Raw genomic sequence first — 12,639 nt, forward strand, 5'->3', positions numbered from 1 at the left:
AGTGTCACTGGCCCTCATATGTGGGATCCGAACCGGGGCCCTCTGGCATCCCAAGCGAGTTCTTAACCATCGCGCCACTCGGCCGGCCCCCAGGTGCTTTTCTTAAAGGGACCTCATGGGGAATTACCCTCCGATAGAATCACTGGCTCTGCGCTCCAGTGATGAGGCAGCAGCTGTAGAGGCAGCAGAGACATATGGTGGGGAACTGAATTGTCTGGTTTCAGGACAAGGGCTGGAGGGGCAGCTTTCTCCTCCTGGACTGGTAGAAGCCATTGTTTCTCTGTTGAGCCCTCCCTCCTCCTAGATGCAGATGCAGGCGACACCACATCTGAGTCTCCGCTGATCGTTTGCCACGCCCTGGTCACCAAACCCAACTTTTAGGCATACCCAAGCCTCTTCCAGTAGCTTGTTTTACAAAGCTGCCTGCTTTAGCTTATGCTGCAGACTTTCCTAGGGTCTCTCAAAGGTTCGCGGAACCCAGACAAACAGCATATGGCTTGAGCGTGTCCTGTACCTCTGGTTGAGCAGCCCTAAGCCTGGCACTAGTGACAGCCAGCCTTGGTTCGCAGCTTAGCCTCTTGAGGCACTTCCAAGCACAGCATGAGCAGTGGGCATCTGTGGATTTCTCTGTGGCTCCTGCTGGGTGGCCCCAGGTAGGGCATGGGCTACAGCTGAACTTGACCTGCAGCAAATCCCCTCCAAGGCGATCCTGAGGCTGGCGGCCCCAGTGGCCAGCTTCGAAACGAGGTGGAGCATCATCCAGCCACTTCCAAGAACGACACACCCAAGGGGTGGAATGAGTAGGCGCCAGAGCCCTGCTGAGGCAGATCCTGCTCCGTAGGGTCAGCCCCTGCACCACAATTCCTCCACTGTAGTCACAGCCAGTCCTCACAACCAATCAGCCAGAGGATCAATCTTCCTATTGATGTGCAAATAGTAACCAAGGCTCAACTACAAGAAGGCACACACAACCCACACAAGGGACAAACCTGGAATGCATAGCTCATGTGACCAGAAGACTGTGTCACTGACCCCACAGCACATCTACTACATAAGGCTACTATACTAAGACCGAAAGACATAGCAGCCCTACCTAATACATAGAAAGAAACAGAGAGGCAGCCAAAATGGGGAGACAAAGAAACATGTCCCAAATAAAAGAACAAAACAAAACTCCAAAAAAGAAATAAACAAAATGGAGACAAGCAACCTACCAGACACAGAGTTCCAAACATTGGTTATAAGGATGCTCACTGATCTCAGGGAGAACTTTTTTTTTTTAAGGTTTTATTGGGGAATTGGGGGAGGGAAACAGTAATGAGGAATTGGGGAAGGGGACCAGCCAAGTTGTTGTTTTTCATTCTTCATTGTGGAGGGCGACAGTTGCCATCTGGCTTCCCGTCGGCAGCTCGTGGCCTCTAAGCTCAAGGTGTTGTGTTCAATCTTAGTTGTGGGTGGGCATAGCCACCATCCCATTCGGAAGTTGAACCAGCAGCCTTGTTGTTAAAAGCGCACATTCTATCCAATGAGCCATCAGGGTGGCAGCTCAGCTCAAGGTGCTGAGTTCAGTCTTAGTTGTGGGTGCACGTAGCCCACCATCAAACAGGCAATCTTGTTGTAACACCAGGTGAGTCATCCTGCCACCTGTTGAGAGCTCAGCAACATCTCAGCTCGGGAGCAGTGTCACTGGCCCATGTGGAAATGACCAGCGGCCCCGTTGCTCAGAGCTTGCGCTGTTAAGCCAACTCTTTTTTTCTTATTTTTTTAAAGATTTTATTGGGGAATTGGGGGGAGGGAGCAGCATTGGGGAATCAGGGAGGGGGAACAGATAAGTTGCTGTCCTTTTTTGTTGTTCTTCAGTCTAGTTGTGGAGGACGTAGCTTCTCTGGCCCATGTTGGTATTATCATTGCGCTCTTCCCAGCTGAGGCAGTCGGTCACCGGCCATTGGATGGCCACTCACGGTGTTAAGCCAACTCTTAACCAACTGAGCCACTCGGCAGGCCCCTCAGGGAGAACTTTAACAAGGAGGTAGGAAACAAAAATGAGATAGAAAACATGAAAAAGAACCAGTGAGAAATAAAGAATACAATAGTGGAAATAAAGGATACATTATAGGAAATCAATAGATTAGATGAAGTAGAGGATCAAACCAGTGATGTAGAAGATAAGATAGCAGAAAACACTCAATCAGAGTTAGCAAAAAGAAAAAAGAATCCAAAAAATTGAGGAGAGTTTAAGGGGCCTCTGAGACAACATCAAGTGTACCAACATTTGCATCATAGGGGTACCAGAAGGAGAAGAGAGAGTACAAGGAAATGAAAGCTATTTGAAGGGGCCGGCCAAGTGGCTCAGTTGGTTAAGAGTGCGAGTTCTGGGGCCGGCCAAGTGGCACGTTGGTTAAGAGCTGGCTTGGGATGCCAGAGGGCCCCGGTTCGGATCCCACATATGAGGGCCAGTGACACTGCCCTCCACAGCTAAGATGCTGAACCTGGAGCTGGGCTGCCGTGAGTCGCCGGCGACGGCATAGGCTGCAGCCCCTGCAGCAGTGGGTTGCCATGGGCTACCGTGTGTAGCCAGCAGCCAGCAGCCGCCATGAGCGGCCGTCCAGAAGCCGGTGACTGATCTGCCTCGCCCGCGAAGAGCGCAGTGATGGTGCCAACTTGGGCCAGTGAAGCAACGTCCTCCACAACTAGAATGAAGAAAAAAAAGGATAGCAACTTGTCTGTTCCCCTTCTCCCAATTCCCCAGCACTGTTCCCATCCTCCAAGTCTCAAAAGATAAATAAATAAATAAATAAAGAGTGCAAGTTCTGAGAAACAGGGTGGCCAGTTCGATTCCCACATGGGCCAGTGAGCTGTGCCCGAACTTGAGCTGCCAACAGGTGGCAGGATGGCTCAGCTGGCGAGAGCAACGAAGTTGCCAGTTGGACTCCCACATGGCATGGTGGGCTATGCCCACCCGCAACTAATATTGAACACGGCACCTTGAGCTGAGCTGCCCTGAGCTGCCGACGGGCGGCCGGATGGCAACTGGACTTGGAGCTGAGCTAGCTGCGCTTTCCACAACTAAGATTGAAGGAAAACAACTTGGCTGTTCCCCTTCCCCAAAAGAACCTTTAAAAAAAGAAAAAAGAAGAAGACATATTTGAAGAAATAATGACTGTACACTTCCCAGACCTGGTGAAGGAAATACATATACAAGCCCAGGAAGCGCAGAGAGTCCCAAAAAAGATGAACCCAAAGAGGCCCACACCAAGACACATCATAATTAAAATGCCAAAAGTTAAAGACAAAGAGAGAAGGTTAAAAGCAGAGCCTCCATAAGACTGTCTGCTGATTTCTCAACAGAAACTTTGCAGGCCAGAAGAGACTGGCAGAAAATAGTCAAAGTGATGAAAAGCAAGGACCTACAACCAAGATTACTCTACCCAGCAAAGCTATCATTTAGAATCGAAGGACAGATAAAGAACTTCCCAGACAAGAAAAAGCTAAAGGAGTTCATCACCACCCAACCAATATTATAAGGAATCTTAGAGAACTTCTTGAAGATGAATATGTGTGTGTGTGTGTGTGTATATATATATATATATATATATATATATATATATACATATATATATATATATATATATATATATGTATATATATATATGAATATAATGGCAGTAACTATATACCTATCAACAATTACTTTCTTTTTTTTTTTAAGATTTTATTGGGGAATTGGGGAAGGAGAACAGACAAATTGCTGTCCTTTTGTTCTTCAGTCTAGTTGAGGACATTGTTTCACTGGCCCATGTTGGTATTATCATTGAGTTCTTCCCAGGTGAGGCAGTCGCTCGCTGGCCATTGGACGGCCGCTCACGGCAGCTCACGAAAGCTCAAGCCCGCTGCCAGCCAACCCCACTGCAGCCTACGCTGTTGCCGGCGACTCACGGCAGCCCAGCTCCAGGTCGAGCTGTTGTTCACTATCTTAGCTGTAGAGGGCGCAGCGTCACTGGGCCTCACATGGGATCCGAACCAGGGCCCTGCCGCTCAGAGCTGGCATCCCAAGTCAACTCCTAACCAATGCGCCACTCGGCGGGCCCTCAACAATTACTTTCAACGGAAATGTATTAAAGGCTCCAATCAAAAGACAGGGCAGCTGAATGGATAAGAAAACAACACTTACATATGCTGCCTGTAAGAGACACACACAGACTGAAAGTAAAGGGACAGAAAAAGATATTTCATGAAAATGGAAACAAATTAAACAAACAAAAAGCTGGAGTAGTAATACTTATATCAGACAAAACAGACTTTAAAACAAAGACTATAACAAGAGACAAGGAAGGACCTAGTAATCCTACCTCTGGGTATTTATCCAAAGAAACCCAAAATGCTACTTCGAGGGGACACGATCATCCATACATTTATTGCAGCATTATTTACATAAGCCAAGATATAAAGGCAACCTGGGTGTCCCTGAATGGATGAATGGATAAAGAAGAGGTGGTACATATATACAATGGAATATTACTCAGCTGTAAAAAAAGAATGAAAGCTTGCCATCTGCAACAACATGGATGGACCCAGAGGGTACTGTGCTGAGTGTAATAAGTCAGACAGCAAAAGACAAATGTAATATGATTTCACTTATAAGTGGAATCTCAAGAACAAAATAAACAAACAAAACAGAAACAAACTCAAAGATACAGAGAACATTTTGATGGTTGCTAGATGGGAGTGGGTGAAAGAAAGGGAAGGGATTAAGAAGTACAAATTGGTTGTTACGGGAAGTAGTCATGGGATGCAGGGTATAGCATATGGAATATAGTCAATAATATTATAATAACTATGCATGGTGTCAGATGGGTACTAGATTTGGGGGTGATAGGTAGGAGTGGGGTTGGGGGCAGGGTGGAAAAGGTGAAGGGATTAAGAAATACAAATTGGTAGTTACAAAATAGTCATGGGGATGTAAAGCATAGGGAATACAATCAATAATGTGCTAATAACTATGTATAGTGCCAGGTGGTACTAGTCACAGGCATCACTTCCTAAATTATATAAATGTCTAACCACTATGATATATACTTAAAACTAATATAAAATAATACTGTCAACTCTAATTGAAAAATTTAAAATGGGGTGGGGGGAAGATCAATAATATTGTGATAGCGTGGTACAGTGTCAGATGGTTGCTGCATTTATCATAGTGATCACTTTAGCATAGGGAATATAATCAATAATGCGGTAATAACTCTGTATAGTGCTAGGTGGGTACTGTTGAATAACTATGATGTACACCTGAAACTAATATTGTATGTTAGCTATATTTTAATAAAAATCTTTAAAAAGAAAAGAAGAATCTGCAGTCCCTGACTTCTGATTCAAATATCAATTTTCTTAGCAAATAGATAAAAAATGGGACATAACAAGGCAAAAACATGGGTTTCTCTATCGGCTGATGTAGATCACTAAAGAAAATGGACACTAAGGTTTCAGAGTCTAAAGGTCTGGGGACAAATCTGGAAGCACAAAGGTTGAAAGGAGAATGGATGTCAGAAGAAGATGACCCTCACCGTGATGTCATGCTGCTGGTGAGCGAGATTCCTCCTTAGTCGTTGCAGGTGGGCACGGGTCACATTGTCTTTTAGAGCTCTAAAGCAAAAGTACTGTGAAAAGAAGAAAGGACACAACCAGTCACACGTCAGTAGTGTCTGTAAAAATAAGAGCTCAGTCACAGCTGTTCACACTGCTCCTGAGTCCCTGAGAGTGTTTCTCTGCTTTGAGTTTCAACCGGGAGCCTGATACAAGCCAGGACACACAGTTGGCACTTAAATAGCTGTGCAACTTCCCTGCTGTCCACAGATAATGCATAGGAACAAACAAACTGACCAGGAGAGATCCCTGTGACCCAGATGAGAACACTACAGACAAAGGTTAAAAACATCCACTTTGCCTCTCAGAAAGGAGACAGACTTTTAGCTTATGGTGTTTTGTGGGTTTTGTTTTTTTTTAACCATGCAGGGTCAACATGTATACTTGCACTATTATAAATGCAGTTTTGCAAGAGCAGAACAGGAGGAACAAAAGGAATCCTTGGTGAGGAGGGGGGTCAGGGTAGGGGCAGGTCAAGCAGACCTGCCTCAAGCTCCATCAATAATGCCTCACACGTGACCTAGGCAAAGCCCATTCCCCCATGCCCTGGGCTTCGGTTTTCTTAGACAGAAGTGAAGCAATCAGGGATTCTCGTAATTGTGCTCTATGGAACCCCACAGGATACTAAAAGTGTTGGTGAGGGTGGGGGACAGCAGCCAGAAGAGCAACTACTCCCCAGACCTTTTTTTTTTTTTTTAATTGGGGTATTGGGGGAGGGGAACAGTGTTAGGGAATTGGGGGAGAGGATCAGTCAAGTTGTTGTCCTTCAATCTTAGTTGCAAAGGGCACAGCTAGCTCAGCTCCAAGTCCAGTCGTGCCGCTCAGCTCAGGGTGCTGTGTTCAATTAGTTGCAGGTGGGCATAGCCCACCATCTCGAACAGGCAACTTGCTGTTAGGAGCACGTGCTCTCTCCAGCTGAGCCATCCTGCCACCTGTTAGCAACTCAGCTCGGGCACAGCTCACTGGCCCATGTGGGAATCGAACCCACGACCCTGTTGCTCAGAGCTCACGCTCTTGAGTAAGCTCTTAACCAACTGAGCCACTCGGCCGGCCCCCTCCCCAGACCTTCTTGCTTCACCCACAGCATATCTACTTTGATTTCACAGATGAGGTTCCCACCATTTAAAAGAGGGCCCGCCATGTAAAAAAAACCTAGGACTAGATCTCTAAGGTTTGTTTATAGCTCCAAACCCCTTTGACCCCATACCATTACCATCTCTGATCCGAAATGAAAATAGGAACACCTGTGACGAAGAAGGGCTTCATGACTGAAGATCACCACTTGACCAGAAGCTCTTAAAAGAGTGGCTCAGTTGGTTAAGAGCTCGCTCAAGAGTTTGAGCTCTGAGCAACAGCAGTTCGATGCCCGGCCTGAGCTGAGCTGCCGCTGAGCTGCCAAAAGGTGGCAGGATAGCTCAGCTAAAAAAAAAAAAAGAAGAGTATGATGTGGGTCCAGGTCCCTGAAGAATGGATGCCTGAGCAAGGCTGACAAGCTTACCAGCAAACTGCGCCTACAGTGCTCTTCCACCAGCTTCCACTGGGCAGCTTCCTCTGCACACGGCAGCACATCTGCCAGGAGTTAAGGCCTCTTGTTTCAACAAGGTTCCCAGCCCCACAGAGTACAATCCTAGTGACCCATCTGAAGGGTTCTGGCTGCAGGGATCATGGGATATGCCAGAGAGCTTGATGTCCACCTCTATCTCCTCCTGATGACCCAAGGAAGAGTGGGCAAAGGGAAACCATGTGAGTTACTTACCAAACAGCTGGCCTTGCCTTTGTCCCCTCTCATGCCCATTTCACAAGAGGCAAAAAATAGTTAAGATAAATGGTCACCAATTGCAGTAAACATTTCAAAAACGCCATATTTAAAGTAGAACCTACTCTTTCTCCTGCATTCTCTGCTTTGGCATCACAATCCAGTCAGATGTTTGAGCTAAAAAGCTTGGAGTTATTTTCAAACCTCTTCTCCCACTCCCTGCATCTACTTGGTTGCCAAGTCCATCTGCTTGCCTCCTAAATCTTTCCTGTTCTCCTCTCCCCGCCCCTAACACACTGCAGTTCATTTGTCTTGTCCCTCCCATAGACAGGCAAGAAAGCCTCCTCCTATAACTGGTCTCCCTGTGCTCGCTTTGCTCCTCTAATCTAGATTCATCCTTTCTAAAGTAGAAATCTGTTGCACCACTTCTCACAAACTTCCAGAGGATGCCTAGTGTCATCAGGATAAAGCCCAAATTCCCAACCACCACACACAAGGATCCCTGGCCTGTACCTACCTGTGCTGACCTACAGCTCTCCTATCCATACCCCCACAAGTCACTACAGCCTCCCAACACCCATTGCCATCCTTGGATGCTTTTCCTCATCTATGCCTGTGTAAATGCCATTCCTCCGACCAGCGACGCCCTTCTTGATTTCTCTGCTGGGCGAACCTGTCATCCCCTAAGACTTCAATTTGGCTCAGACATCACCTCCACGGCTGAATTGCCACAGCAGCTCTCGCAGAACTTCATACAAACCTTTATGACAGCACTTATCACACCATACTGTAAAGATCCATTTTCATGTCTATTTCCCCTACTAGACAATGAACTACTGTTAGTTTCTGAGTTTGCCCATATTCCAGAACTTAGGCAGGAGTTTAAAACAAAGCAAGAGTTCAGTGAACAAACGAACGGGTGGATCTCATCCCAGGCAGTCGAAATCCTCACACCTGGGCACGCACTGTGGTCGGGACAGTGATTCAGAACATGAGCACTGGGGCAAAGGCCTAGGCTTAAAAAATCCTGCTGAGGAAAGCAATGAAATGGTAACATAAAATTCAGGAGAGTGGGGTCACCTCAAGGGACAGGAAAGGGAATACAGTCAGGGAGGAGAAGCGAGGGGTGTCAGCCATGTTCTATTTTTTAAGCTGAGTGGGGGGTACAGAGGTGTTCATTTTATTATTCTTTAAATTGTAAATGTATGTTACACACACTATTTTGTATGAATATTTCCAATGAAACAAAAAAACTTTAAAAAAGAAGACAATAGAGTAATTGTTTAGTAATTGTTTCCCCTGTATCTCCTGACTCTTACCTTACAGGTTGCTGAGCTTGTGCTGTCCAGACTGAGGTGGACAGGGCTGGGTGGCTGAAAAGGATACAGTGTTTCCAGTGAATAAAGGCCCTGCGCAGCACCATCTTCCTGGCCAGTGCCCCCACCTGAGCGTGGTGGGCATACAAGCTCTCCCTCCGCTCCCAGGCCCACTGCCAATCATGGAAGTGTGTCTGGAGCACAGTGACTCGGTAGAATCGCTTAGCCATCTCTGCAACGGAGAAGATAACTTAAGTGCTGCCCCCCCACACCAAGGCTGGTGAGCTGGAAGCATCTTTAAGATGAGCTGAACACTACTACTGGCAGACAGCAGGGATTCAAGGCTGCTCTCACAAAGAGTCCCAGAACAAATGTTGTTTTTTTTGTTTGTTTTGTTTTGTTTTTCTTAAAGGTTTTTATTGGGAAATTGGGGGAGGAAACACCATTGGGGGAATTGGGGAAGAGAAACAGACAAGTTGCTGTCCTTTTGTTCTTCAGTCTAGTTGTGGAGGACGTCGCTTCACTGGCCCATGTTGGTATTATCATTGTGCTCTTCCCTGAGGCAGATTGGTCGCTGGCCATTGGACAGCTGCTCACAGCAGCTATGGCAGCTTATGCCGGCTGCCGGCCGCTCATGCTTGCTGCTGGCCACTCACAGTAGCTCATGGCAGCCCGCTGCAGGCCCACTGCAGCCTACACCATCACCGGCGACTCATGGCAGCCCAGCTCCAGGTCAAGCTGTTGTTCACCATCTTAGCTGTAGAGGGCTCAGTGTCACTGGCCCATGTGGTATCCGAACCGGTGGCCCTGCTGCTCAGAGCTCCTGCTCCCAAGCCAACTCTTAACCAACGAGCCACCCAGCCAGCCCCAAACGTTGTTTTAAACATGGGAGGGTTATTAGGAGTCCTTTAGCTATACCTCTTTGCACCAAGGAAAAAAATAAGGTCTGTAATTTTAGGGAGGTGGATGCTATAAAATCAGTTACATCCAAGATCTGAGACTCCTAGTTACTACTGATGAGTGGGAATGGCGACTGCTGCTTTTAAAGACTCAGTTTTACTTGACTCATCACTGTGTTTTTAAAAATTTATGTTTATCTAGTCCTCTTTACTGATGTCTCCCAGATAGTACTTTAGGGACTGTCAATGACACACAACTCAGTCAACATGCTGGCAAGGGCTTTTCTGAGCTCTCAGTCAGACTGATCCCAGCTGCCAGATCTATTTCTTTTTAACACTAATTAGCTAATGGCCTGATGAGCTAAAGTCCAGGAAGTGGAAGGGCGTAGGCCCTGGAATTCGAAGGCCTTAATTGGACAAACGTTAGTGTGCAGCTCATCATGTCTAAAATGCCTTCACCTTAAAGCTTGGGCAACTAGACATTAGTCCCTTGTCACTATTCTCAAATGGACAGTCTGGAAGATTTCTGCAGGGAGACCTCAGTGAAAGCTGAAGAGCCCAACCCAGTGTCTAGCACAGGGCTTAAGTCACCTCTGTGTAGGTTCAAGAAACCAAAGTACAGAAACTACTGATGATCATGACCTATGTATTATTACTTCTGAACTCTCATTGGGAAATAAACCATTTGAATAGTGTTAAAAAAACTCAACATCATAAATCATATGCATTTGCATGACTGGGGAGAAACAGAAACAATCTAAATATCTATCAACAGAAGAATGGCTAAACAGATTAAGGTGAGCCATTCTATAAAATACAATCATTTGCATTTATGAAGAATACCTAAAGACATAGGAAAGTGGTGGTTAGTTGTGTGGGGGGAAAAAAGCAATATACAAAATTATATGTATATTAATCATAATAATCACAATAGTTATAGCATAATTAAAACCCTACTGAATAAAATATATGCATAGAAGAAAAGACCAGAAGAAAATCACTTAAATGTCAATCGAAGATGATGTATTTTCCTCCTCAATTTCCTTTTTCCAAAATGTATGGCATAATATGGTTATAGCTCTCCTTAATAAATGAGCACCACTAGCAGAAGGAGAGTGGAAATTGTGACCCAACCCTCTGTCTCTCAAGCCCAAGGACTTCCTGCTCACCGTTCTGCTGTCTCTTTACTCTGCGGCCCTGCAGGTATTCAATCCAAGCCTTCAGGGATCTCCACTTTTGCCAGTGCTGATGGTGTTTCACTGCAGAGACCACCTTCCATCTCTCCCTCTGCACTTGCAGGAGTTGTTCCCACCACCGTGACCAAGCCTGAAAACCAGAGAAAAGACAAAGATCAAAGGAGAGGCAGGAACGCAGAGGTACTTGCAGGAGTTGTTCCCACCACCGTGACCAAGCCTGAAAACCAGAGAAAAGACAAAGATCAAAGGAGAGGCAGGAACACAGAGGTGAAGTGCCGGTGAGGGAAAAGAGAAATAGAGACACACTGGGAAGGCTGACATTGGAAACAAGGAGGTAGCAACCCCTAAGCAGGATCATAAGCTATGGGAATTTGGGGTGAAAGGATCTTTAATAAGGGCATTCTGCTTCCAGAAAGTAAGTTTCCCCCCCCCCCTGGATTAAGAAAATAAAGAAGAAGAATAAAATCAATGAGCAGACAATTCAAGGGGTGATATAATTAATTCAGATTTGGGATGGGTGAGGGTCTGCCTTTTCTTCCAAAGTGGGAGGAAGCCTATTGTCAAGAGGCTATTTCTCAGACACATTAGTTTCCCGGAAGCATGCCTGCAGAGATTTAGGGTCTACACAAGGATTCCCTTAAGACTGTCCATAAATGTGTGCCCTTAGGAAAGCCTTTGTGTATGCTCGGCAATATGCATGCCCTACTTTGAAGATGACTGTCTCAGACAACAACTTCATACCTTCTTTTCTTAAACCTGTAACACCTTTTTGCCTTTCCTTCCTCTCAGCTGAATACCATTCTTCCTATTTCACCAAGAAAATAAAAGCAATCAAAAGAGAATTTTCTCCAGCTCTCCCTACTCTACCCACCCACCTGCCCACAGGTTCTGTCTGCTCTCCTGTTACTCTGGATAAACTGTCCCTGCTCCTATCAAAGGTCACCCCTGCCCCACGATGGATACATCCCATCTTCTCCCATCTTCTCAAACTTATCACTCTGGCAATTTCCCCCACTTCTGCATCATCTATTTTCACTCTGTTAGATTTTTAAAACAAGCATATAAATCAGCATATGGATGTGCTATTATTTCTCCCATCCTAAAAAAAAAAAAAAATCCCTTCAGAGATGTGACAATCAAAAGCAATGGGTGACCTTTTATTAGACCTGAACCTGACACTAAAATATAAAAAATATACAGTCTGAATATTAACTATGTTTTAGATACTATCATATCTATATTAAATTTCGTGGATATGATAATGATGTTGTGGTTACACAGGAAAACATCCTTATTTTTAAAAGATATAAGCTAAAGTATTTAGGGTGAATTATCTCTGCAACTTAAAAGTGGCTCAGAAAATATAAGAAATACATTAATATACTAAGAGAAAGCAAATGTGGCGAGATGTAAACAACAGTTAAACTAGTGAAGGGTGTATAGTATCCACGTTTTTCTGTGATTTGGTATTTGTCAAAAATAAAAAGTTGAAGGGAAAAGACTACTGTCACAAAAATACTTTGTGACAGTAATAAATCAGTAATTCTCAAACCAAGGAACTAACATCTCTCTCTAGACCACACTTTGCCATCCAGCTAACACTCAAATTCTTTCCCAAACTCCTCAAAAGGGCTCTTTTCTAATTTCTCTTCTACCAGGCAGGCTTCCTTGAATCCTCTCCCCACCAGGCTTACAGAAACTGCTCTTATCTAGCGAATCAATGATCTCCACCTATCTCCATCCAAAGGTCAAATCTCAGTCCTCATCTGCCCTAACCTGCTAGAAGCATGTGACACACCTTCCTTCACCTGGCTCCCAGGATACCTCCC

At 45.4% G+C, this 12,639-nt stretch overlaps 1 protein-coding gene across 22 annotated transcripts in view; it reads right to left on the bottom strand.

The window, feature by feature from the left end:
* The window catches only part of SFI1 (SFI1 centrin binding protein), a 107,791-nt gene that overhangs the window by 39,605 nt on the left and 55,547 nt on the right, over positions 1-12,639 (bottom strand). For all 22 annotated transcript variants that reach the window (XM_019643059.1, XM_019643056.1, XM_019643055.1 and 19 more), the window contains 4 exons: positions 10,784-10,940; positions 8,786-8,947; positions 7,142-7,212; positions 5,565-5,657 (listed from right to left, as the gene is read on the bottom strand). In XM_019643059.1, coding sequence (XP_019498604.1) covers positions 5,565-5,657; positions 7,142-7,212; positions 8,786-8,947; positions 10,784-10,940 — 483 coding nt within the window. The remainder of the gene's footprint in view (positions 1-5,564; positions 5,658-7,141; positions 7,213-8,785; positions 8,948-10,783; positions 10,941-12,639) is intronic.

Source organism: Hipposideros armiger, unplaced genomic scaffold (genome assembly GCF_001890085.2).
Source record: "Hipposideros armiger isolate ML-2016 unplaced genomic scaffold, ASM189008v1 scaffold_75, whole genome shotgun sequence".
NCBI lineage: Eukaryota > Metazoa > Chordata > Mammalia > Chiroptera > Hipposideridae > Hipposideros > Hipposideros armiger.